Source organism: Hordeum vulgare, chromosome 6H (assembly GCF_904849725.1).
Source record: "Hordeum vulgare subsp. vulgare chromosome 6H, MorexV3_pseudomolecules_assembly, whole genome shotgun sequence".
In the NCBI taxonomy this organism is placed as follows: Eukaryota; Viridiplantae; Streptophyta; class Magnoliopsida; order Poales; family Poaceae; genus Hordeum; species Hordeum vulgare.
The window spans coordinates 551,172,351-551,196,404 of record NC_058523.1 but is presented as its reverse complement, the minus strand read 5'-3'; the positions used below and the strand labels follow the sequence as shown (position 1 = coordinate 551,196,404).

The 24,054-nt window shown below is 44.2% G+C and overlaps 2 protein-coding genes across 2 annotated transcripts; both read right to left on the bottom strand.

Moving 5' to 3' along the window:
- Positions 1-14,627: 14,627 nt before the first annotated feature.
- On the bottom strand, positions 14,628-16,436 carry LOC123401763 (31 kDa ribonucleoprotein, chloroplastic). The gene is made up of 4 exons (XM_045095616.1): positions 15,874-16,436; positions 15,685-15,786; positions 15,316-15,588; positions 14,628-15,078 (listed from the first exon to the last, which is right to left on the bottom strand). Exons 1-4 carry the CDS (start codon positions 16,363-16,365, stop codon positions 15,025-15,027), a joined length of 921 nt encoding a protein of 306 aa, XP_044951551.1. The 5' UTR covers positions 16,366-16,436; the 3' UTR covers positions 14,628-15,024.
- Positions 16,437-20,525: 4,089 nt separating this feature from the next.
- On the bottom strand, positions 20,526-21,917 carry LOC123402838 (probable nicotianamine synthase 4). Its single transcript, XM_045096796.1, has one exon. The coding sequence runs from the start codon at positions 21,725-21,727 to the stop codon at positions 20,732-20,734; it is 996 nt and encodes a 331-aa protein (XP_044952731.1). The 5' UTR covers positions 21,728-21,917; the 3' UTR covers positions 20,526-20,731.
- Between the last annotated feature and the right edge of the window lie 2,137 nt (positions 21,918-24,054).

The window sequence follows — 24,054 nt, the reverse complement described above, 5'->3', positions numbered from 1 at the left end:
CGTTTGTTCCAACTCCGAGATGCTTGCACCAGTCCATAAATGGATCGCTGGAGTTTGCACACTTTGTCAGCATTTTTAGGATCGACAAAACCTTCGGGTTGCATCATATACAACTCTTCCTTAAGGAAACCGTTAAGGAACGCCGTTTTGACATCCATCTGCCAGATTTCATAATCGAAAAATGCAGCTATTGCTAACATGATTCTGACGGACTTAAGCATCGCTACAGGAGAGAAAGTCTCATCGTAGTCAATTCCTGGAACTTGTGAAAAACCCTTTGCCACAAGTCGAGCTTTATAAACGGTCACATTACCGTCAGCGTCCGTCTTCTTCTTAAAGATCCATTTGTTCTGAATAGCCTTGCGGCCCTCAGGCAGTATCTCCAAAGTCCATACTTTGTTCTCATACATGGATCCTATCTCGGATTTCATGGCTTCTAGCCATTTGTTGGAATCTGGGCCCACCATCGCTTCTTCATAATTTGCAGGTTCATTGTTGTCTAACAACATGATTGATAAGACGGGATTACCGTACCACTCTGGAGCAGCGCGTGATCTCGTCGACCTGCGTGGTTCAACAGAAACTTGAACTGGAGTTTCATGATCATCATCATTAACTTCCTCCTCAACCGGCGTCGCAACGACAGAGGTTTCCCCTTGCCCTGCGCCACCATCCAGAGGGATGAGAGGTTCGACAACCTCGTCAAGTTCTATCTTCCTCCCACTCAATTCTCTCGAGAGAAACTCCTTCTCGAGAAAAGTTCCGTTCTTAGCAACAAACACTTTGCCCTCGGATTTGAGATAGAAGGTGTACCCAACTGTCTCTTTTGGGTAACCTATGAAGACGCACTTTTCCGCTTTGGGTTCCAGCTTTTCAGGCTGAAGCTTTTTGACATAAGCATCACATCCCCAAACTTTAAGAAACGACAACTTTGGCCTTTTGCCATACCACAGTTCGTATGGTGTCGTCTCAACGGATTTCGATGGTGCCCTATTTAAAGTGAATGCAGCTGTTTCTAATGCATAACCCCAAAATGATAACGGCAAATCAGTAAGAGACATCATAGATCGCACCATTTCTAATAAAGTACGATTACGACGTTCGGACACACCATTACGCTGTGGTGTTCCGGGCGGTGTTAACTGCGAAACAATTCCACATTGTCTTAAGTGAGTACCAAACTCGAAACTCAGATATTCACCCCCACGATCAGACCGTAGGAACTTGATCTTCTTGTTACGATGATTTTCCACTTCACTCTGAAATTGCTTGAACTTTTCAAATGTTTCAGACTTGTGCTTCATCAAGTAGACATAACCATATCTACTTAGATCGTCAGTGAAGGTGAGAAAATAACGATATCCGCCGCGTGCCTCCACGCTCATTGGACCACACACATCGGTATGTATGATTTCCAACAAGTCACTTGCACGCTCCATTGTTCCGGAGAACGGAGTCTTAGTCATCTTGCCCATGAGGCATGGTTCGCACGTGTCAAGTGAATCAAAGTCAAGTGACTCCAAAAGTCCATCAGCATGGAGTTTCTTCATGCGCTTTACACCAATATGACCCAAGCGGCAGTGCCACAAAAATATGGCGCTATCATTGTTTACTCTAACTCTTTTGGTCTCAATGTTATGTATATGCGTATCTCTATCAAGATTCAATATGAACAATCCTCTCACATTCGGTGCATGACCATAAAAGATGTTACTCATAGTAATAGAACAACCATTATTCTCAGACTTAAAAGAGTAACCGTCTCGCAATAAACAAGATCCAGATATAATGTTCATGCTCAACGCAGGCACTAAATAACAATGATTTAAGTTCATCACTAATCCCGATGGTAGTTGAAGTGACACTGTGCCGACGGCGATTGCATCAACCTTGGAACCGTTTCCTACGCGCATCGTCACTTCGTCTTTCGCCAGCCTTCGTCTATTCCGCAGTTCCTGCTTCGAGTTGCAAATGTGAGCAACAGAACCGGTATCGAATACCCAGGCACTACTACGAGAGCTGGTTAAGTACACATCAATAACATGTATATCAAATATACCTGATTTTTCTTTGCCCGCCTTCTTATCTGCCAGATACTTGGGGCAATTGCGCTTCCAGTGACCCATACCCTTGCAATAGAAGCACTCTGTTTCAGGCTTAGGTCCAGCCTTGGGTTTCTTCGGCGGATTGGCAACAGGCTTGCCGCTCTTCTTCGAATTGCCCTTCTTGCCTCTGCCGTTTCTCTTGAAACTAGTGGTCTTGCTCACCATCAACACTTGATGTTCTTTACGGAGTTCAGACTCTGCGACTTTCAGCATCGCAAACAACTCGCCGGGAGACTTGTTCATCCCTTGCATGTTGTAGTTCAACACAAAGCCTTTATAGCTTGGCGGCAGTGATTGAAGGATTCTGTCAGTGATAGCTTCTTGCGGGAGTTCAATCCCCAGTTCAGCTAGACGGTTTGAGTACCCAGACATTTTGAGCACATGTTCACTGACAGACGAGTTTTCCTCCATCTTGCAAGCATAGAATTTATCGGAGGTCTCATACCTCTCGATCCGGGCGTTCTTCTGAAAGATGAACTTCAACTCCTGGAACATCTCAAATGCTCCATGACGCTCAAAGCGACGTTGAAGTCCCGGTTCTAAGCCATACAAGACTGCACATTGAACTATTGAGTAGTCCTCCTTACGCGCTAACCAAGCGTTCTTAACATCCTGATCAGCCGTAGCGGGTGGTTCATCTCCTAGCGCAGCATTAAGGACATAATCCTTCTTTCCAGCTTGTAAGATTAGCTTAAGATTACGAGCCCAGTCTACAAAGTTGCTTCCATCATCTTTCAACTTAGCTTTCTCTAGGAACGTATTAAAATTGAGGATGACACTTGCGTGAGCCATGATCTACAACACAAATATATTCAAAGTGGACTTAGACTATGTTCAAGATAATTAGAGTTCAACTTAATCAAATTAGATGCTAAACTCCCACTCAAAAAGTACATCTCTCTAGTCATTTGAGTGGTTCATGATCCACCTACACTATCCCAAGTCCGATCATCACGTGAGTCGGGAGTAGTTTCAGTGGTAAGCATCCCTATGCTAATCATATCATCTATATGATTCATGATCGACCTTTCGATCTCATGTGTTCCGAGGCCATGTCTGCACATGCTAGGCTCGTCAAGCTTAACCCGAGTGTTCCGCGTGCGCAACTGTTTTGCACCCGTTGTATGTGAACGTTGAGTCTATCACACCCGATCATCACGTGGTGTCTCGAAACGACGAACTGTAGCAACGGTGCACAGTCGGGGAGAACACAATTTCGTCTTGAAATTTTAGTGAGAGATCACCTCATAATGCTACCGTCGTTCTAAGCAAAATAAGGTGTATAAAAGGATTAACATCACATGCAATTCATAAGTGACATGATATGGCCATCATCACGTGCTTCTTGATCTCCATCACCAAAGCACCGGCACGATCTTCTTGTCACCGGCGCCACACCATGATCATCCATCAACGTGTCGCCATCGGGGTTGTCGTGCTACTTATGCTATCACTACTAAAGCTACATCCTAGCAAAATAGTAAACGCATCTGCAAGCACATATGTTAGTATAAAGACAACCCTATGGCTCCTGCCGGTTGCCGTACCATCGACGTGCAAGTCGATATTTCTATTACAACATGGTCATCTCATACATCCAATATATCACATCACATCATTGGCCATATCACATCACAATCATACCCTGCAAAAACAAGTTAGACGTCCTCTAATTTTGTTGTTGCAAGTTTTACGTGGTGACCAAGGGTATCTAGTAGGATCGCATCTTACTTACGCAAACACCACAACGGAGATGTATGAGTTGCTATTTAACCTCATCCAAGGACCTCCTCGGTCAAATCCGATTCAACTAAAGTTGGAGAAACCGTCACTTGCCAGTCATCTTTGAGCAAAGGGGGTTACTCGTAACGATGAAACCAGTCTCTCGTAAGCGTACGAGTAATGTCGGTCCAAGCCGCTTCAATCCAACAATGCCGCGGAATCAAGAAAAGACTAAGGAGGGAAGCAAAACGCACATCACCGCCCACAAAACCTTTTGTGTTCTACTCGAGAAGACATCTACGCATGAACCTAGCTCATGATGCCACTGTTGGGGAACGTCGCATGGGAAACAAAAATTTTCCTACGCGCACGAAGACCTATCATGGTGATGTCCATCTACGAGAGGGGATGAGTGATCTACGTACCCTTGTAGATCGTACAGCAGAAGCGTTAGAGAACGCGGTTGATGTAGTGGAACGTCCTCACGTCCCTCGATCCTCCCCGCGAACAATCCCGCGATCAGTCCCACGATCTAGTACCGAACGGACGGCACCTCCGCGTTCAGCACACGTACAGCTCGACGATGATCTCGGCCTTCTTGATCCAGCAAGAGAGACGGAGAGGTAGAAGAGTTCTCCGGCAGCGTGACGGCGCTCCGGAGGTTGGTGATGATCTCGTCTCAGCAGGGCTCCGCCCGAGCTCCGCAGAAACGCGATCTAGAGGAAAAACTATGGAGGTATGTGTTCGGGCTGCCGTGGCAAAAGTTGTCTCAAATCAGCCCTAATACCTTAGTATATATAGGAGGGAGGGGGAGGGAAGAGGCAGCCTCAAACCCTCAAGGTTTGGCCGAAATTGGAGGTGGAGGAGTCCTACTCCAATCCTACTTGGAGTAGGATTCCACCTTCCCACTTGGAAACTCTTTCCACCTTGTGTTTTTTCCTTCTCAAACCTTATGGGCCTTAGTGGGGACTTATTCCAGCCCACTAGGGGCTGGTTTATCTCTTCCCATAGCCCATGAGACCCCTTGGGGCGTGACACCCCTCCCGATGGTCCCCGGCACCCCTCCCGGCACTCCCGGTACACTACCGATGAGCCCGAAACTTTTCCGGTAATGCACGAAAACCTTCCGGTAACCAAATGGGGTCATCCTATATATCAATCTTCGTTTCCGGACCATTCCGGAAACCCTCGTGACGTCCGTGATCTCATCCGGGACTCCGAACAACATTCGGTAACCAACCATATAACTCAAATACGCATAAAACAACGTCGAACCTTAAGTGTGCAGACCCTGCGGGTTCGAGAACTATGTAGACATGACCCGAGAGACTCCTCGGTCAATATCCAATAGCGGGACCTGGATGCCCATATTGGATCCTACATATTCTACGAAGATCTTATCGTTTGAACCTCAGTGCCAAGGATTCGTATAATCCCGTATGTCATTCCCTTTGTCCTTCGGTATGTTACTTGCCCGAGATTCGATCGTCAGTATCCGCATACCTATTTCAATCTCGTTTACCGGCAAGTCTCTTTACTCGTTCCGTAATACAAGATCCCGCAACTTACACTAAGTTACATTGCTTGCAAGGCTTGTGTGTGATGTTGTATTACCGAGTGGGCCCCGAGATACCTCTCCGTCACACGGAGTGACAAATCCCAGTCTTGATCCATACTAACTCAACTAACACCTTCGGAGATACCTGTAGAGCATCTTTATAGTCACCCAGTTACGTTGCGACGTTTGATACACACAAAGCATTCCTCCGGTGTCAGTGAGTTATATGATCTCATGGTCATAGGAATAAATACTTGACACGCAGAAAACAGTAGCAACAAAATGACACGATCAACATGCTACGTCTATTAGTTTGGGTCTAGTCCATCACGTGATTCTCCCAATGACGTGATCCAGTTATCAAGCAACAACACCTTGTTCATAATCAGAAGACACTGACTATCATCGATCAACTGGCTAGCCAACTAGAGACATGCTAGGGATGGTGTTTTGTCTATGTATCCACACATGTAAATGAGTCTTCATTCAATACAATTATAGCATGGATAATAAACTATTATCTTGATACAGGAATTATAATAATAACTATACATTTATTATTGCCTCTAGGGCATAATTCCAACACCAATATATCACATCACATCGTTGGCCATATCACATCACAAGCATACCCTGCAAAAACAAGTTAGACGTCCTCTAATTTTGTTGTTGCATGTTTTACGTGGTGACCATGGGTATCTAGTAGGATCACATCTTACTTACGCAAACACCACAACGGAGATATATGAATTGCTATTTAACCTTATACAAGGACCTCCTCGGTCAAATCCGATTCAACTAAAGTTGGAGAAACCGACACTTGTCAGTCATCTTTGAGCAAAGGGGGTTACTCGTAGCGATGAAACCAGTCTCTCGTAAGCGTATGAGTAATGTCGGTCCAAGCCGCTTCAATCCAACAATACCGCGGAATCAAGAAAAGACTAAGGAGGGCAGAAAAACGCACATCACCGCCCACAAAAACTTTTGTGTTCTACTCGAGAAGACATCTACGCATGAACCTAGCTCATGATGCCACTGATGGGGAACGTCGCATGGGAAACAAAAAAAATTCCTACGCGCACGAAGACCTATCATGGTGATGTTCAACTACGAGAGGGGATTTCCGATCTACGTACCCTTGTAGATCGCACATCAGAAGCATTAGTGAACGCGGTTGATGTAGTGGAACGTCCTCACGTCCCTCGATCCGCCCCGCGAACCATCCCACGAACCGTCCCGCGATCCGTCCCACGATCTAGTGCCGAACGGACGGGACCTCCGCGTTCAGCACACGTACATCTCGACGATGATCTCGGCCTTCTTGATCCAGAAGAGATACGGAGAGGTAGATGAGTTCTCCGGCAGCGTGACGGCGCTCCGGAGGTTGGTGGTGATCTGATCTCGGCAGGGCTCCGCCCGAGCTCCGCAGAAACGCGATCTAGAGGTAAAACCGTGGAGGTATGTGGTCGGGCTGCCTTTGAAAAGTTATCTCAAATCAGCCCTAACTGCTCCATATATATAGGAGGAGGGAGGGGAGGCTTGCCTTGAGGCTCAAGGCGCACCAAGGGGAGGAGGAGTCCTCCTCCAATCCTAGTCCAACTAGGATTGGAAAGTGGAGTCCTTCTCTCCTTTCCCACCTCCTTTTTTTCTTTCTCTTTGATTTTCTATCCTTGGCGCATAGGGCCCTCCTGGGCTATCCCACCAGCCCACCAAGGGCTGGTGCGCCACTCCCAAGGCCTATGGGCTTCCCCGGGGTGGGTTGCCCCCCGGTGAACACCCGGAACCCATTCGTCATTCCCGGTACATTCCCGGTAACTCCGAAAACCTTCCGATAATCAAATGAGGTCATCCTATATATCAATCTTCGTTTCCGGACCATTCCGGAAAACCTCGTGACGTCCGTGATCTCATCCGGGACTCCAAACAACATTCGGTAACCAACCATATAACTCAAATACGCATAAAACAACATCGAACCTTAAGTGTGCAGACCCTGCGGGTCCGAGAACTATGTAGACATGACCCGAGTGACTCCTCGGTCAATATCCAATAGCGGGACCTGGATGCCCATATTGGATCCCACATATTCTACGAAGATCTTATCGTTTGAACCTCAGTGCCAAGGATTCATATAATCCCGTATGTCATTCCCTTTGTCCTTCGGCATGTTACTTGCCCGAGATTCGATCGTCAGTATCCGCATACCTATTTCAATCTCGTTTACCGGCAAGTCTATTTACTCGTCCCGTAATACAAGATCCCGCAACTTACACTAAGTCACATTGCTTGCAAGGCTTGTGTGTGATATTGTATTACCGAGTGGGCCCCGAGATACCTCTCCATCACACGGAGTGACAAATCTCAGTCTCGATCCATACTAACTCAACGAACACCTTCGGAGATACCTGTAGAGCATCTTTATAGTCACCCAGTTACGTTGCGACGTTTGATACACACAAAGCATTCCTCTGGTGTCAGTGAGTTATATGATCTCATGGTCATAGGAACAAATACTTGACACGCAGAAAAAGTAGCAACAAAATGACACGATCAAAATGCTACGTCTATTAGTTTGGGTCTAGTCCATCACGTGATTCTTCTAATGACGTGATCCAGTTATCAAGCAACAACACCTTGTATATAATCAGAAGACCCTGACTATCTTTGATCAATTGGCTAGCCAACTAGAGGCTTGCTAGGGATAGTGTTTTGTCTATGTATCCACACATGTATATAAGTCTTCATTCAATACAATTATAGCATGGATAATAAACGATTATCTTGATACAGGAATTATAATAATAACTATATTTATTATTGCCTCTAGGGCATAATTCCAACAATTGGCTCATTATCCTAACGTCGACTTCAAGCAAATCAAATGGATAACATTGCAAATTCTCCTTGAGTACCTTCTCTATGGTCCTTGGATTGAAGTTTGCAATTTTTCCTAATGTCTAGACTAAAAATGGTTTGGTAGAATTCTTTATCCATAGAATTAAGCTCATTGCATTATCTTTACTTTGGAATTGCAACCTACCAACTTTACCTTGGAGTCATGCAGTTTTACATGCTCATGACAGAACTGCATAATATTATTCCCCTCTATCTTTGATACGTGGAAATCTATCAAGTATTTTCCATCTGCGGTAATTCGGTTGCATACTGATATCACCACCTCGCATACATCATTGGTCCCTCAACATATAGTTGGGATCTATGTGAGGAATAACTGTATTTCCGTCAATACCCCAAGCCCCTCACATGGGGAGTTATTCAAGGCTAGTATGCTGATTCAATGAGGAATATTTCCAGACATTAGGGGGAGAATTCAAGTACCATAAAGAATGCTAGGAAACTAGTGGAATGTTCAACACATTTCTGCCTCAAATCCACATACTCAAATATCTGAACCATGCGTTCAGAAGATTTGCAACACATTGCAAATAACCTGCCAGATTCATTTACTGAATATAAAGGTGTCACACAATCCTACAATCCTGCAAAGTACGACTGAAAGAGTGGAGGTACCAACAAAAAACCACTCCACTCCCCGTTCAAAGCAGCAAGGGGAGATATATGGCAAAAGTACATCAGGATTCAGCTTCTCGCAAGCAAGGATATGAAGGCCTATGAATCAGTAAATGCAAGTCAACTTCACGTTGACAAACGCCTAATGGGTAGCATATCCAGTGGCTGGGAAACCTCCACAAACCCAGGTCATAGTGCACACAATGACCGGGACATCGGAATACCCGACTCAATCGCATTGGGAAATCGCGAGTAGTCACCATGGGTAACGATATTTCCATCAACTATATACTGATGTATAGATTCTAGAGAATCATATAACCGGAAGTCTACAGTTGTCGACATACATTTCTCAACTAGATTGCAAAACCTTTAACATGATTCGGATCCAAAGACCATGGCCATGGCAAAGTGTGAACAACACTTGGATTGAACTCAAGCAAAGGGTATAATTTAGGTAGAAATGATCTTGCTCAACAATGGAAAGGTATTCATAAGCAATACCTACACTACTTTTCTTCTGGAAACATAATTGAGAACAATGAGGTGGTGAAACAAAGAGCAAGTATTGTAGCACAAGGGTTCACGCAGATACCCGACTATTCTTCATAGGTGGAATCTCTTTCCGATAACTTATATCATTGGTAGTACAAAATCATCTATCTCTGCAGTTGATAGATGTAGTGAGCACATATCCATGTGGATCACTAGATTTAGGCATATATGATTGATTCCCGATGGAATCTCACTTCTGAATCGAAATGCAAAATGCAATATACATTGTGTAAAAATCAGTAAGTCACCATACGACTTATTGTTGTCGGTACATATGGTACAACCGATGTAGTGAGTTCCCTATACACAAGGATTACTCCTACAATGATGATTATCCATGCTTGTCTGTCTGCAATGACGACACATGTAATCATCTAAATGACGGAGTTTAAAATGAAGGATTTGGGTAAACCAAAATACTAGTTGTTACTACAACTTGAGCACCTTCATTCATACATTATGGTATACTATGTTGCCTATATCCACAATATATTGGGAAATTCATTATGGACAAATATTATCCATCCATAGCTCTCATGATAGTTCACTCTCTAGACGTAGAGCAAGATCTATATAAACCAAGAGATGATGGAAATGAGATATTGGGACTCAACGTTCCATAATGCCATTGGATCCACCAAACACAATTGGTTGATACTCAAGAATATCTTTCGATATCTCCAAGGCATCAAACATCTTGTCGTGGTTTTTCAGTTTCACAGAAATGTGAGAACTGAGAACCGATATTATTGGATACATCGATCAGATCCTCACTATGTCAGATCGTAGACAAATTTAGTGTTCATACTAGGTGTGGTAGCTCTCTCATGAAGAGTCTTCGAAACAGATCTCATGGCTACATCCACCAACCGTTATCTCAACAATAATGTTGCTTGTGTTGCCCGGATGCAAACATGTTACGTAAGAAGCAATATCTCTATACTGCATTTCTTGCAAATCAAATCATGTCACTGATTTGCTCAGGAAGTCTCTACCAACTTTTACATTCCAGAACTATATTCATGGAATTGGTATGTGATGACTTTAAAATTTGCAAAAATCAAGCGGAGTATCTTCCTGAATTATTCATGTTCAATGCATCATAGTATACTCTTTTTCCCTTCATAAGTTTACTATAAAAGTTCTCATAAAGGTTTTTAATGAGGTAATATCAACATGAGATCATATGTCATACTTTCAGTTTCCCCCATAGTTTTTTTAGGAAAGTATATACGCCATATTTATTGTCCTCTAAATTCTATGAGTTTCTCATACTGTGTTAAAAGAGACAATAACCGATATATGTTGCATCATTTTCTCCTTATTTTTCCCACCGGGTTTAAAGGAGTTTTAGCAACATATTGAACACCTTTCTCGTCATATTTTTTCCGCAGGGTTTTGGAAGGAGACTTAATCAAGATGATGGACTTTCATACAATGAAGAGGTGATTAGGGGGAGTGTTAAAATATAACCCTTGCGGTTATAAGGGATAATCCCCACACTTTAACCATCACGTACGGTTCCAGGACTGTGAGAACAGTCACGACGGTTTCCTGGAATGACGCCTCTACAAACCATCGCGTCCTTGTGAGGCGACCGTTCCCATTGTATAAATAACATGCCAATCATCAATAAAGGACAGAGTTTTGATCATTTGTTTCATTCCATCTCAACATGTTTGGTTGCCTCTCGTCGCGCACACCAGACAAGAGGTTCCCGCTTGATTTCATTTTATTTAAAAAAATTGCAAGCAAAAATAGAAAATATCTCTACTTTCATTCATGTTACTAACACTTTTTGGGGGGAATTCTCGCGCTTTCTTTGTGTCACCTTGGATGTTGTGGGCAACTGTGGCTTTGATTGCTCCTCGTGGCACCAACGAGGAGACATGTCAGTCACACCAGTGGCTCCGGGCCTCCGGCTTGATTTGGTAATCTTTTAGTTGTTTCTTCCTTTTTTTTTCGTTCTCTATTGTTTTATTTCTGTTGCTAATACTTCTAGCAAGAAAAAAAAACTTTGGAAGCTTCTCGATGACTCTTTCGATTGTACTCCCTCTGTAAAAAAAATATAAGAGTGTTTAGATCACTACTTTAATGATCTGAACGTTTTTATATTTGTTTACGAAGGAAGTAGGATTTTTATAAGATCAGAATTCAAAAAATATATAAAAAAACCTCTTGGGAATTTATATAGATGGCCAAATATACATGGGCCCAGACATTATTATTTTTGCTTCGAGATTGTGACATGTTTTGCTCCTCTTTAAGATCTTCTTGTTCCTCTAAAGTTCCTGATTTATACCATGGGTACCATGTGAATACACCATTTGAAGCACTCATACGGAGGGAGTACAAAAGAATATTTTAAAGTAAAAAAAATGAGTAATCTCGTGTCGCTAAATTTGGGTTGGCTCCATTGCCCATTGTTTGTCCCATGGGTCTACTCCATGAAGCTCACAGAATTGGCACCCAATCCTGTAGGTCTTCCACGTACAGGATATGATTGTCAACATGCTGAGATGAGATATCACCGTGAATCACCACTCTGTGTGCCTGTCTTGGGTACCGAGTAAAATTTTAAAATATCATATGATAATGTGCGAGTAGTTTAGAATATTGTTTTATTTGCACTTTTATGTAATATGATATGTTAAAAAGTTTAGTATTACAATGGCATGTGCAAGCCATGAACATTATTGTGTTGAGTAATTTAACAAATAATAGTTTACATTTCGTGAAATTATGAAATTATTTGGAGTATATTGAGTAAAGTCTTGATTCATCATGTTCACTTAGTTTTATACTCCCTCCGTTCCTAAATATAAGTTCTTGTAGAGATTTCATTTTTTATCTAAATAGAAGGATTGTGATCTAAGAGCATCTTCAACAGCCGTGTGATATAAGCACCACGTTGAAAAAATAATGATTTTTGCGTGCGCAGTTGCTCCAGGCGTTCCAACGGAGGCATAAAAAATGCGACGCGACATAAATGCTTGAGCGCGTGGGACGAAACGACATCGTGCGCAACTTATTGCGTGCACCCGCTCCCGCGCGTTGCACACTCGAGTGCCCGCGCCGCGACTTTCACTTTCCGCCATTCCAGGCGCTCGCGCCGCCGCCCGTACCACCCTGTTTGCTCCGGCGACCCGACAACCCGACAATGCTTCCCCCGAATATCCCCACGACACCGCTGCTTCCTCCTTCTCCCTCTAGTCGCCGCCGCCCCTCGCGAGTGCCATTCCTCCTACGAACAACGCCCGACCGCCTACCGCCTCACGGCGCCCACAAGGTGTTCGACGGAACGCTTGCAAGGTATGTATTGCTTTAACTTCACATTTTTACATGAATTTTATGCATGTTGTTTATAGTTTTTATAGACTAGTTTAAATTCAATATTGTAGATGAGTTCTCATATGATTCTGTCTAAGAAGAATTTGATATTGAAGAAAAGGAGGACCTTGCAATGATCCTTGTTATGCATATCAATAAAAAGCCGAAGCACTTTGGTTCGGTTATGGGTCGGCATAAAATTTGGAGGGATAAAATCGATGTTCACAATAGATTGATGAGGCACTATTTAGTGGAGAATTCCACATACCCCGAGTCCTACTTCAGGCGTCGGTTTAGGATGAGCACCGAGTTGTTCAAGCGCATTGCAGAGAAACTGGCGAGCCATGACCGGTTTTTTGAGCAATGGAGGAATGCCGCCGGAGAACTCGGGCATAACACCTTTCAAAAAGTGACACTCGCTTTGTGTATGTTGGCATAAGGTGTTTCGGCTGATCTAGTTGATGATCACTTGACCATGGGTGAGAGTTAGGCCATCATGTGTGTCAAGCGCTTCGCAGTCGAAATTGTGCAAGTGTTTGGCCCGAAGTATTTGAAATTTCCCAATGTTGAAGACGTCGCAAGGCTATTGGAGATGAACAAAGCTCGCGGGTTCTTAGGTATGCTTGGCTCAATATATTGCATGCATTGGAGTTGGAAGAACCGTCCTAAGCATGACATGGGCAATTCCACGATCAGAAAATGATTCCACTATAATCCTTGAAGCGGTGGTCGATCAAAAGACTTGAATTTGTCTTTTTTTTTGAAATGCCTGGATCTTTGAATGACATCAACGTTGTTAATCAGTCACCACTTAAAAATAAGATTGCAAATGGTAAACTGTCATCGGTGCAACTTGTAGCAAATGATCGTACATACAACTATGGCTACTATCTTGCGGATGGCATATATCAAAAGTGATAAACATTTGTGAAGCCGTTGAAAAAAAGGAAGGTAAGAAAAATCTTGATTTCCACAATGCTCAGGCAGCGGCTAAAAAAGATGTTGAGAGAATTTTTGAGATTTTGCAAGCCCAATTTGCTATTGCGAGGACCGGCTAGATTTTGGGATCAAAAAATTCTTTGATACATCATGCACACTTGTGTGATCATGCGTAACATGATCATTGACGATGAACGTGGTCAAGATTTAGACTACTCTCAGTGTGAGCTCTTGGGACATTCCGTACAAGTGCGACGGAGGGCTGCGAGGGTGGGCCGGTTTGTTACCTCCTATCATGCCATTCAACGTAGCGAAACACATGATGATTTGCAGAAGGATCTCATCGAGGAGTGGTGGGTATGAAATGGACGACAAAAAGCATGATGATTTGTTGTATTGGAAGGTAAACTATTTGTCTATGTTGTAATAAAATTGGACTATTTATTTTTAATTATTTTTTATGTATTTGATCTTTTTGGTTTTGTTTGGAGTGTATATGTTGCTTGCTGTTCACGCGCGCCGTTTATTTGCAGCATATGGTGGAGCGGCTCGCGCGTGCCATAGTTTCCAGCGACCGCTGAAACCAGCGCTCGGCTCCGCGCAAAAACCGACTATTTCGACGATGTAAAATGTTTTTTTGCGTGTCGTGCATAGCACCGCTGTTGGAGATGTTCTAAGTGAACCGAATTGTAAGATTTGACAACTTCTGCCACTTTCTACCTAAATCTGGGCTAATTTTAGGCCACACTTGGGCATAAGCCTGAAATCTGGACGTTTTGTGGCAATATCGAGTTGATTCTCCGAGAAAGCAACGGCTTAGTGTTCACATGAAACTGGCATAACTGCTAGTAGAAAGAATGGTAATGGATCCATCTCGGACAAATACGTTCACTTAATTAGGTACTCTATCATCTTTATCCCAATAATTTGTGAAGCACACATAAAATTGAGTTGCAAGAGGATCTAAAAGAATGCAGTTCCAAGAGCATGGAACCATGAAAGTATATAATTATCAGCAACCCCAATTAAACACGCATCAATTTTCTTCTAGAAAAATAAGGCTTTCCCCGCTCCATTTCGACGAACGAAGTCACCAAATATACACCAGGTGAACATATCAGATCAGCGATGCAAGAACGATGTTATTTGTTGCTCTCAGAATGTGCTTTCATGAGCAATCGATGGTTTATTTGTTGCTCTGTATAATTTTGCATTGCGAGGAAGCATCGCATAAACCCCGAGCCTGACGCCGATTTCTCCAATGTGAAGAAACGATCAAGCTCTCTAGTATCTCTTCCCCAGGGCCAAGTTGACCCTGATCTCCCTGCCTTCAATCTCCTGCAAGACATGTCATTATTCAGTTAAGTTGAATTGTGCCATGAAAACTCTGTTATTTTTTCATTGGTGCTGTGAAAGAATTAATTTCCGATCAGAATCCAAGCTATCAAAACAAAGTTCATCTTGGCAAAGATTCTTTAGTTCTGCTGGGATATTGGCAATTCACAAGTTTGTATCTGAGCATGCACATCTGCAGCTTAATTTTCATGTACCAAACTGAAGAGAGATGTTTCATACCGTTCCGTTGAGCGTCTCGATGGCCTGGTCCATCTCCTCCTTGGTGGAGTAGCAGACGAAGCCGTAGCCACGGGACCGGCCGGTCTCGCCGTCGTAGAGCACCCGGGCGCCGACCACGTTGCCGCAGCGCTGGAACGCGTCGGTGAGCATCTCCGGGGTGACCGTCCACGACAGGTTGCCCACGAAGAGCTTGTGCTCCGTCTCCGGGTACAGCGGCGCCTTGGGCTTGGGCCTGTCGGCCATGTTCACCCTCATCGTGCGCCCGCTGTACAGCTGAAACATGGAACGGACGATCGATGCATGAGCATGAGAGGAACCCATGGAGGATGTTCTCACGGTGATGGTGGATAGATTGAGCGGAGTTCTCACGGTGCCGTCCAGGTTCTTGATGACACGCTCGCAGTCCTCGAGCGTGCTCATCGTCACGAAGGCGAAGCCCCGGCTCCTCCCCGTCGTCCGGTCGTAGAGCACCTGAAATCGAAAATGCAGGCGTTTGAGAACAAGACAGAAGTGATCGGCCAATGCATTTCATCAAACAGCGTGCGCGCGCGCGCGTACCTCGACCATCTCCGGGACGGCGTGGTCCTGCACGATGCCGGCGAGCAGCGCGCTGTCGCAGTTGTACGGCAGGTTCCCGAAGTAGAGCTTGGTGGCGCTGCTCCCGGTGCCAGTGCTACCATCACCGCCGGCCTCCTCGCCGCCGTCCGAGATCGCCTCCGCGGCCGCGCCCTGCTCCTCCTCCTCCTCCGTCTGCTGCTCCTCGACCTCCCCTGCTGGCTCATCCTCTTCCAGCTGCGCCGTGGCTTCCTGTACGGCTTCCTCCTGCGCCTCCTCGACGGCCGTGGCCTCCTCCTGCGACGCCATGGCAACGACGGGGAGCGCGCGCCTGCTCGTCCGCGGCACCGGCAGGACGGGTGCGGCGACAATGAGCCGCAGACGGGACGACGACGCGCGCGCCGGGCGGGGGAACACGGACGCGGCGTGGTCGGCCTGGAGCGGGAGGCGCAGCGCCGCCGCCGTGCGCGCCGCGGAGAGGCAGGAGTGCGCCATGGCGCCCGGCCGGCCGCGCGGTGCTGCGAGGCTGCGAGCGAGGGGGACACGAAGCTCGGGGTGATGTGGAGCGGCACAGGGCCAAGCAGCAGGGGACGGTGGAAGAGGGGATAAGGGGTGGTCTTTTAGCACGGGCCGCTGACACGTGGGCCATCCGGCGTGGTTCTTGTTATTCTATCCTCCTTTTTGAACTAACAACTGCATGTACTCCCTCAGGTCCTTTTTAGTCCGCGTATTAGATTTTGATCTAAGATAAATTTTACAAAGTTTAATCAAATTTATTTTAAAGAATACCAATATCTACAATACTAGATATATACGCTATGAAACTACATTTCGTAAAGAATCTAGCAATATTGATTTGGTATGGTGAATGTTGATAATTTTTTCTATAAGTTTGATCAAAGTAGAGATACTTTGACTTTAAACAAAACTTATATGCAAACTAAAAAGGACCGAGGGAGTATAATGCTCACAAAAACTTGGGTGCTCCGAAAACGTGGAAAAGAGGATTTATTATGAGTTTGGTTTGGTTGCAAATCGATCTCCCGTAATACTTGCTTTCGGTTTAGAATACAACAACATCAACAAAGGATGTATTCAAAAATAAGTTAGAGTCCGCTAGAGCTGAAACGGATAAGATCTCGTAGTTGACCCATGATTCTTACGTTGATAGCTAGCTTTCACGCATTTCTATCCATGGCTAGCTCTTTAATAATGCTTTAGCCTTTTTCAATTTTCACTTAAAAAAGATTAAACACATGTTTAATTTTTTTGAACAACTCACCATATGAGTGGGCGTAATGCTTTAGAAAAGGCCAATTCAAACCATAAATAACATGAAGAAAGTAAAAATATAACTTATCGGTCCCTTAAGGCCTCGTTCGGTTACTCCCACCACCATATGGTTTTGAGTCCAATTTATGGGAGTCAATGTGGATTTACCCCCACTAGGAAATAAACCTAGCCAATTCACCTTTATGCGTCCATTTAAGCCATGTGTGGTCTTCTCTAGACCAAATCTCTCTAGATCCACGAGGAACAAAATCACCCTCTAGCACCCCCATGGAAGGAATCCCGAGTGAAGAGCAATTTTCATCTCTCTCGAGCAAGGCGACAGAACTAAACACATTTGTAGCGGGAGGTTTCTACGGAAGGGGTTAGCAGCACGGATTAGTGGGGATGGGGTGGAGGGACGGGGTTCACCAATCCATACAAGGAATGGACCGCCTGGTGCATTAAGTACATGAAAAACAAACAAGGCGACATCCGTTTCTTCAGTTTTTCTTTAGTTTTTTTTACGGGGAATTTCTGAAAGCTTTATTCAACAAATGCATTCGCTGAGCAATCAATCAAGAGGCTGATGATCAAGAAGCTAGGGATAGAGTCTAACCAGCTGTCGGTCACATTAAGCGTACAAGCACGCTTAGCACAAAGATGTGCAGGACCATTTGCTGATCTTATTACATGTTGAATACAAAATGATGTAAAACTAAGAGCTAGCTCTCCAATTTCTGTGAGAATTGGTGCCACCATCGAGCGATCGGTGTGGCGAGAATTCCAGAGGTTAACTGCCTCTAGACAGTCGATTTCCATGATCACGTGCGTGTAGCCTCAAAGTGTGGCAAAAATGACGCCTTCCTTCAGAGAGAGAGAGAGAGAGTTTCAGCGATGAGTGGGTCTGTAACACCCGCAAAAGGCTTACATCAAGCACCCTTGAATCCCAATGCAGAACGAGCAACACCGCGAGCACCGACATTGCCATCATCAAAGTGGATTGCAGCGTCCGTGTTTATTTTGACATGCAATACATTCGGAGGCTCCCAGCCAAACCCGGGGTAGCCCCAGGGCCTGCTCACGAGGCAAATCTAGAAGCGCCAGATCCTCCCTAACTTTTCTGATTGACATAACCGGGTCAATCCGCTCCTTCTCATGTGTCCATCTGTTGCGCGACATCCAAATAGGCTTTCTAGGTTATTCGCAGTGTTCCATTGTTTTCCATTTTTTTCTTTGATTTCTTTGTTCTTTTCTTAGTTCAGTCTTTTCTTGTTTCAGTGTTTTACATTAGTTTCTTTGATTTTTCTTTTTTCTTTTTTCTTTTTTTCTTTTTTAGTTTTCATCTGTTTTCATTGGGGTTTTTTCAACACACGTCTACTTTTCAACCATATTGTTTGTTTTTAGTATGCTGTAGGAATATTTTCTAAATTTATTAAATATATGATTAATTTTTTTATAAATATATTTTTGATGTCTATATTTTTTCATACTGGTTATACATTTTTCGTATACAACAGGGAAAATATATACACATTTAATGGTTTTTGGATGCATGATTAACACTTTTTTGAAATATATGTTTTTATGTCAACTTTTATCATACACATTGTGTATTTTTCGTACACATTAGAAACAGTTTTTTACACACGTTTAACCTTTTTCAAACACATATGTTTTTGTTTACTTTGAGTTTTTCTTTTTTCCAACACATGCCCACTTTTCAGTATTCATTGTATATTTTTAGTATAGACATGAAAAACAAATTGACACATGTTGAACATTTTCAATACATGAATGTACCTTTTTGCAAATACATATATTGAACATTTTTTCATACATGTTTAAGCATTTTTTCAAACGCACATTGTACATCTTTTAATGGCTGGAAAATATTTTGGTCAAACTATGTGAACCTTTGAAAAAATGTTATGATCCTATTTGAAACACAAGAATTATTCTTTAAAATTTCACGTATATTTCTTGAATGGTATGAACATTTTTATTATATTTATACAAACAGTTTTTGAATTGCATAAATACTTTTATTGAAATGTTATGTACATTTTCTGAAAATTTTAAAAAATGTCATGGGCATTTTTTATTTTAGATATTTTTTTCAAAGTTGCCCAAACATTTTTTTACACTATGATAACTTTTTTTGGAACGTGTGGTGTACATATATAAAACATAAATATTTTCCCATATTAAAAATATAAGTAAAAGTGATAAAAATGAAAAGCAAAAATGTGTGTTGGAGATCCAGTGGTTCTCCAACATCCTGGGCCAACCCAACTAGGCCACACTAACGACACTGCGCTAGGTATCATTATAGGCGTGAACGAACCTGTGTTTGGATGGTTAGAAGAATGGTGGTACCCCCTGTCTACGTGAGTTCAAGTCGCAAGCTTGATATTTATGCTTGCATTCTCCTAGATTTATTTCAGGCCTTCATGTGATGTGCGTTTAGTGAAAGAAGACGTTCCCGTCGACTACGAAAGTGTCTGTGACGACTTCGTCAATCTCAAGATGATGTGTCGGTCGGTTTCTCGAAAGTGCTCACAGAGATAGAGTTTGCGTGTACATTTATATGAATAATTATATATTTATGTATGTGAGCGACTTTAATTATACTATGCTGAAAAAAGATATAAGCACCCCTAAATAAGGTATCACTATAGGCGATACATAGCCGCGTCCATGAATCAGCTCCACGAGAGTAAGGACTTGGTATTAGAAGGAGGATGCACATATGGACTGTATTGATACTACATACTCCCTCTGTCCTAATATAAGTGTCTCAAGCTTAGTACAATTTTGTACTAGAGCTAGTACAAAATTGAGACAGTTATTTTGAGACGGAGGAAGTATTTTAAATGTTTTAGCCCATGTGGTAGGAGGGGGTGGAGGCCCATTTAAGGAGAGATTTCTGCGCCATACAAAAATCTTATTGTTTGGGTTTGAGTTTCTTTGCTCCTTTTTTTATGTGTGTTGATCTTTGACTTATTCTTTTACATGGTCTTTTTTTTTAAACTTGTTGACCATGAAGGCTTGATTAGATTTTATTGAGTGGGGTGTCTTGCTCGGACCCACAGGAGCTTTCTTGAACTATTGTCGACCATCTTTACCTTGTGTTGACTTGCCTTTACTTGCCGTTAACGGAGCTTGTCGAGCCATGGGCGGATTCCGTGGTCAAAAGCAACATGCATCGCCCGTCAGACATAGCGACCAACTTGAGAACGGGACAAACGTACTCGGGTACGAATACGACACCGATTAGACATCGTATTTGTGAACAAAAATAATCTTATTCCCAACACATACACCTTCAACCCCCGCACAAAAAAAACAAAAAACAAAACACATACACCTGCAACAACACTTGCTGTTCCTTTGCACACTATCCTGATCTGCCATGCCTTTCAGAGACCGAGTATACAAGATAGATATGCGCGTGTAAACATCTCACTTACATTATTGGATACAAATAACACACGACTTAAAATGCATACATAGGTGATAGGTGGTGGTAGGAAGAGAAGGAGTAGAAAAATTACCACGTACGATTCAGCAGCGGTGTACCTCGCAGCAATCAGAAGGCCACTTCCGCCTTGGCAAACTCCTCTCTCTTCTGGGTCACGTCTGCCACCATCTCGCCGAACCTGCAGGGTGGGCTGACCACCGGCACCACCGTGCCTCGCGCGTACCGTCCACCACGCCCGCTGCCAAGTCCATACTCGTGCACGTCGTTGCTCTTTTGTGCGATGATGACGGAGTTCACCACGTCGTCGTCGGGGTGACACACGGCGAGCACCTCGAACCCGCCTCGACCAATGTCCTGGGGATCGACGATCGGATAGAGGAACCCACGCGCCCCGTGCGCGCTGCGCACGACGAGGGCCGCCCCGTCCGCCATGTGCGCGCCAAGGTGCGCGATCACCTTGGCCTTGTCCTCGGCGGCCATGCCAACGAGCGCGGCCAGGAAGACGACGTCGTACGTAGCGAGCTCGTCGGTGAGGTCCGCGACGTCGGCGGTGTGGAACGACATGCGGGCGCCGACGTCCTTGTCCGCGCGGAACAGCCTGCTCGCGCGGTCGTTGGCCGCGCCGCACAGGTCGTAGTTGTCGAACACGGTGTCGGGCAGGTGGCGCGCGGCGAGGACGTAGGAGCTGAACGGCAGCGGGCCGGAGCCGATGAAGGCGACGCGGGCCGGGGCGATGCCGCCGGGCACGTAGCGCGCGAGGAGCTCGTACTCGAGCTTGCTGAGGTTGATGTAGTTGCTGTAGTAGGGGAAGACGCCGAGGTGGTCGAGCGGGTTGTCGAAGGCGGCGAGCATGTCGGAGTAGTGCGCCTCCAGCTTGCCCTCGGCCTCGGAGCAGAGGCGGATGAGGCCCTCCCGCATCGCCTGCGCCTCCGGGGCGAGCTTGGTCACGTCCACGGGGCTCGGGGGCGCGCACGCGGTGACCAGGTCGGTGAAGAGCGCGTCGACGTCCGGGGACGGGCTGAGCGAGGGCAGCTTGGCGATGGCGGCGTGGAGGCCGGTGATCTTCTGGACAAGGGCGTCGACCTCCTTGCTCTGGGCGTCCATTTTTATGTCTTCTTGGTACCTGACCAGTGATGAGCTCTGAGGCACGGTACTACGGTAGTGGTGCGGTCGATCGAGCTGCTTGATGAGCTATGGGACGAGCAGTACGGGGTATATGTAGCAGCCGTCTAGAGCGAACATTGATCGACGGAGCTGGAAATTGGAAAGCATTGCATGCATGCAAGCTTCACGCGTCCGTGCTGAATATGGCTGGTTTCATGCCTCTGCTCTGACGTGTTCACGTCCCGACGTCCGGCTTTGAAGTGGACAGCGTTTTCCATGCCCTTTTCCTCTAGATCACCTTTTTCAGATCAGATTATATAAAGAGTGTACACAAATTGCTATAATTAGGCTGATTACTGCTCGCGAGATCGATCCATATTCCAGCCCAAGCTGAGCTCCTATATAACAAGGAAAATGTCGCCGTTAGGAAATAATTTTACTTCATTCTGTTCATGATCATACTTGCTTATTTTGTAGTGAGATGGAACCTGTACAACATCTGTTTTTTGATTGTGTGGTGGCTAAGTGCATTTGGAAATTATTTGCTGATTGTTTCAAATGCCAATTAATTCATGCTTTAAATATGTTTGTACCCTTATGGCAGATTCATAAAAAAAACCGGTCCAGAATATGATTGCTGCTGCCTTCTTGTGCAGTATTTGAAGACTAAGAAATGAGTTTTATTTTCAGGGTCATTTTTGGAAAAGTCTAGACTGCGTGTGCTTGCGAAACTTTAAAGTTTTCTTCAATAATGGAGTGTACTCTACGACATCACACATGACGTGGTTCTTCGGCAGTTCATCAGTAAGCTGGACAAGTGCTGAGGGGAGCTTCTTCGCATCGCCTGGGTGACTCTGTAGCCTGACGTAGAGTAGTAGCCACAGTTTGTTCTAGAAGTACCCGGTCTGTAATAGGTTGCTGCTATTATCTGTGACTGGAGTCGGTTCATTCTGTGTTTTTAGTTTAAGTCTGTTTGGAACTAGTGGTTGCTTTGGCTGTAATCGGAGACTACTTTGCTTCATTAATAAAAAGATGGATCGGGGGATCCTTTCATTCAATTCTTTTACTTCATTCTTCTAAAACGTAATTGAACTTTGCCGCATACGAAAAGACTATGTTGTTGGGTTATGGGCATATGGGCCTTTTCTGGTCAATCTGCATTTTGCCGCATACGAAAAGACTATGCCGCTCTCTATTGATCAGGCAACCACCCCTCTAACTTATACTGTGTGTATGCGGCAGCCCCTGGTTTGGTGGACCTTTTCTTTTTCTTTTTTTATTCAAACTATCCTTGTTATTTCTTATGTTTTGTTCAAAAAAAAGTTATTTCTTCTCTTTTTTTCAATTTTTTTAGGCTAGCATTGTCATGGTTTGATGCATCAGGTCTTATTTATTATTTTTTATTCCTTTTTCATGTGTAGATGTTCTAATTTTTGGTAGGTGCTTTTTCATTGTTTGAATTTTGTAGATAATTTTTTGGTAAAATAATTATTATGGATTTTTTTGTCCATGCTTACAGTTTTGTGTTTTTCATCGTCCAAAAACATGTATTAAGGAGAGATCGTGCAACTACACACATTACAGTTTCGCAAGGGGTCATAGTTGTACGTTTATAAGAAAAAGGGGGCCTACAAGTGCATATATTCAAAGGGGTCCCAACTCTATTTTTTTACATGGAGTCACAATCACAAGTGGATGCTTTCAAAGGGTGCAACTGCATGTTTCTAAATGTTATCGCAACTGCATATTTTTAAAGTCACTTCGCAACTGCATGTTTGTAAGGTTTGGTCGTAACTTCATGTTTTCAACGTCGGGTCGCAATTGCAAGTTTTAAAATGTCGTCCCAACTACATGTTTTCATCACAACTGCAAGTTTTCGAACGTCGTCGCAACTACAAGTTTTCATGATAGGGTCGTAATTGCATCTTTCCAATGTCGGGTCGCAACTGCAAATTTTTAAATGTCGTTGCAACTGCATCTTTTCATGGTCGGGTCGCAACTGCATGTTTGCAGGATCTGGTCGCAACTGCATTTTTGCATGGTCACGTCACAGTTTTCAAATGTCATCGCAACTACATGTTTTCAACGCCGGGTCGCAACTGCAAATTTTTAAATGTCGTTGCAACTGCATGTTTTCATGGTCGGGTCGCAACCGCATGTTTGCAGGATTTGGTCGCAACTGCATTTTTGCATGGTCATGTCACAATTGCCAGTTTTCAAATGTCACCGCAACTGCATGTTTTCAACGTCGGGTCGCAACTGCAAATTTTTAAATGTCGTCGCAACTGCATGTTTTCATGGTCAGATTGCAACCGCATGTTTGTAGC

What these genes read in the sequence shown, in the direction of transcription:
- LOC123401763 (XM_045095616.1), bottom strand. Translation starts at nt 16,365, where the DNA reads ATGGCGCACTCCTGCCTCTCCGCGGCGCGCACGGCGGCGGCGCTGCGC. An exon ending in CCGTCCCGGAGATGGTCGAG is followed by an intron (nt 15,787 to 15,873) that starts GTACGCGCGCGC and finishes TTTCGATTTCAG; the next exon opens with GTGCTCTACGACCGGACGAC. An exon ending in TCAAGAACCTGGACGGCACC is followed by an intron (nt 15,589 to 15,684) that starts GTGAGAACTCCG and finishes TCCATGTTTCAG; the next exon opens with CTGTACAGCGGGCGCACGAT.
- LOC123402838 (XM_045096796.1), bottom strand. Translation starts at nt 21,727, where the DNA reads ATGGACGCCCAGAGCAAGGAGGTCGACGCCCTTGTCCAGAAGATCACC.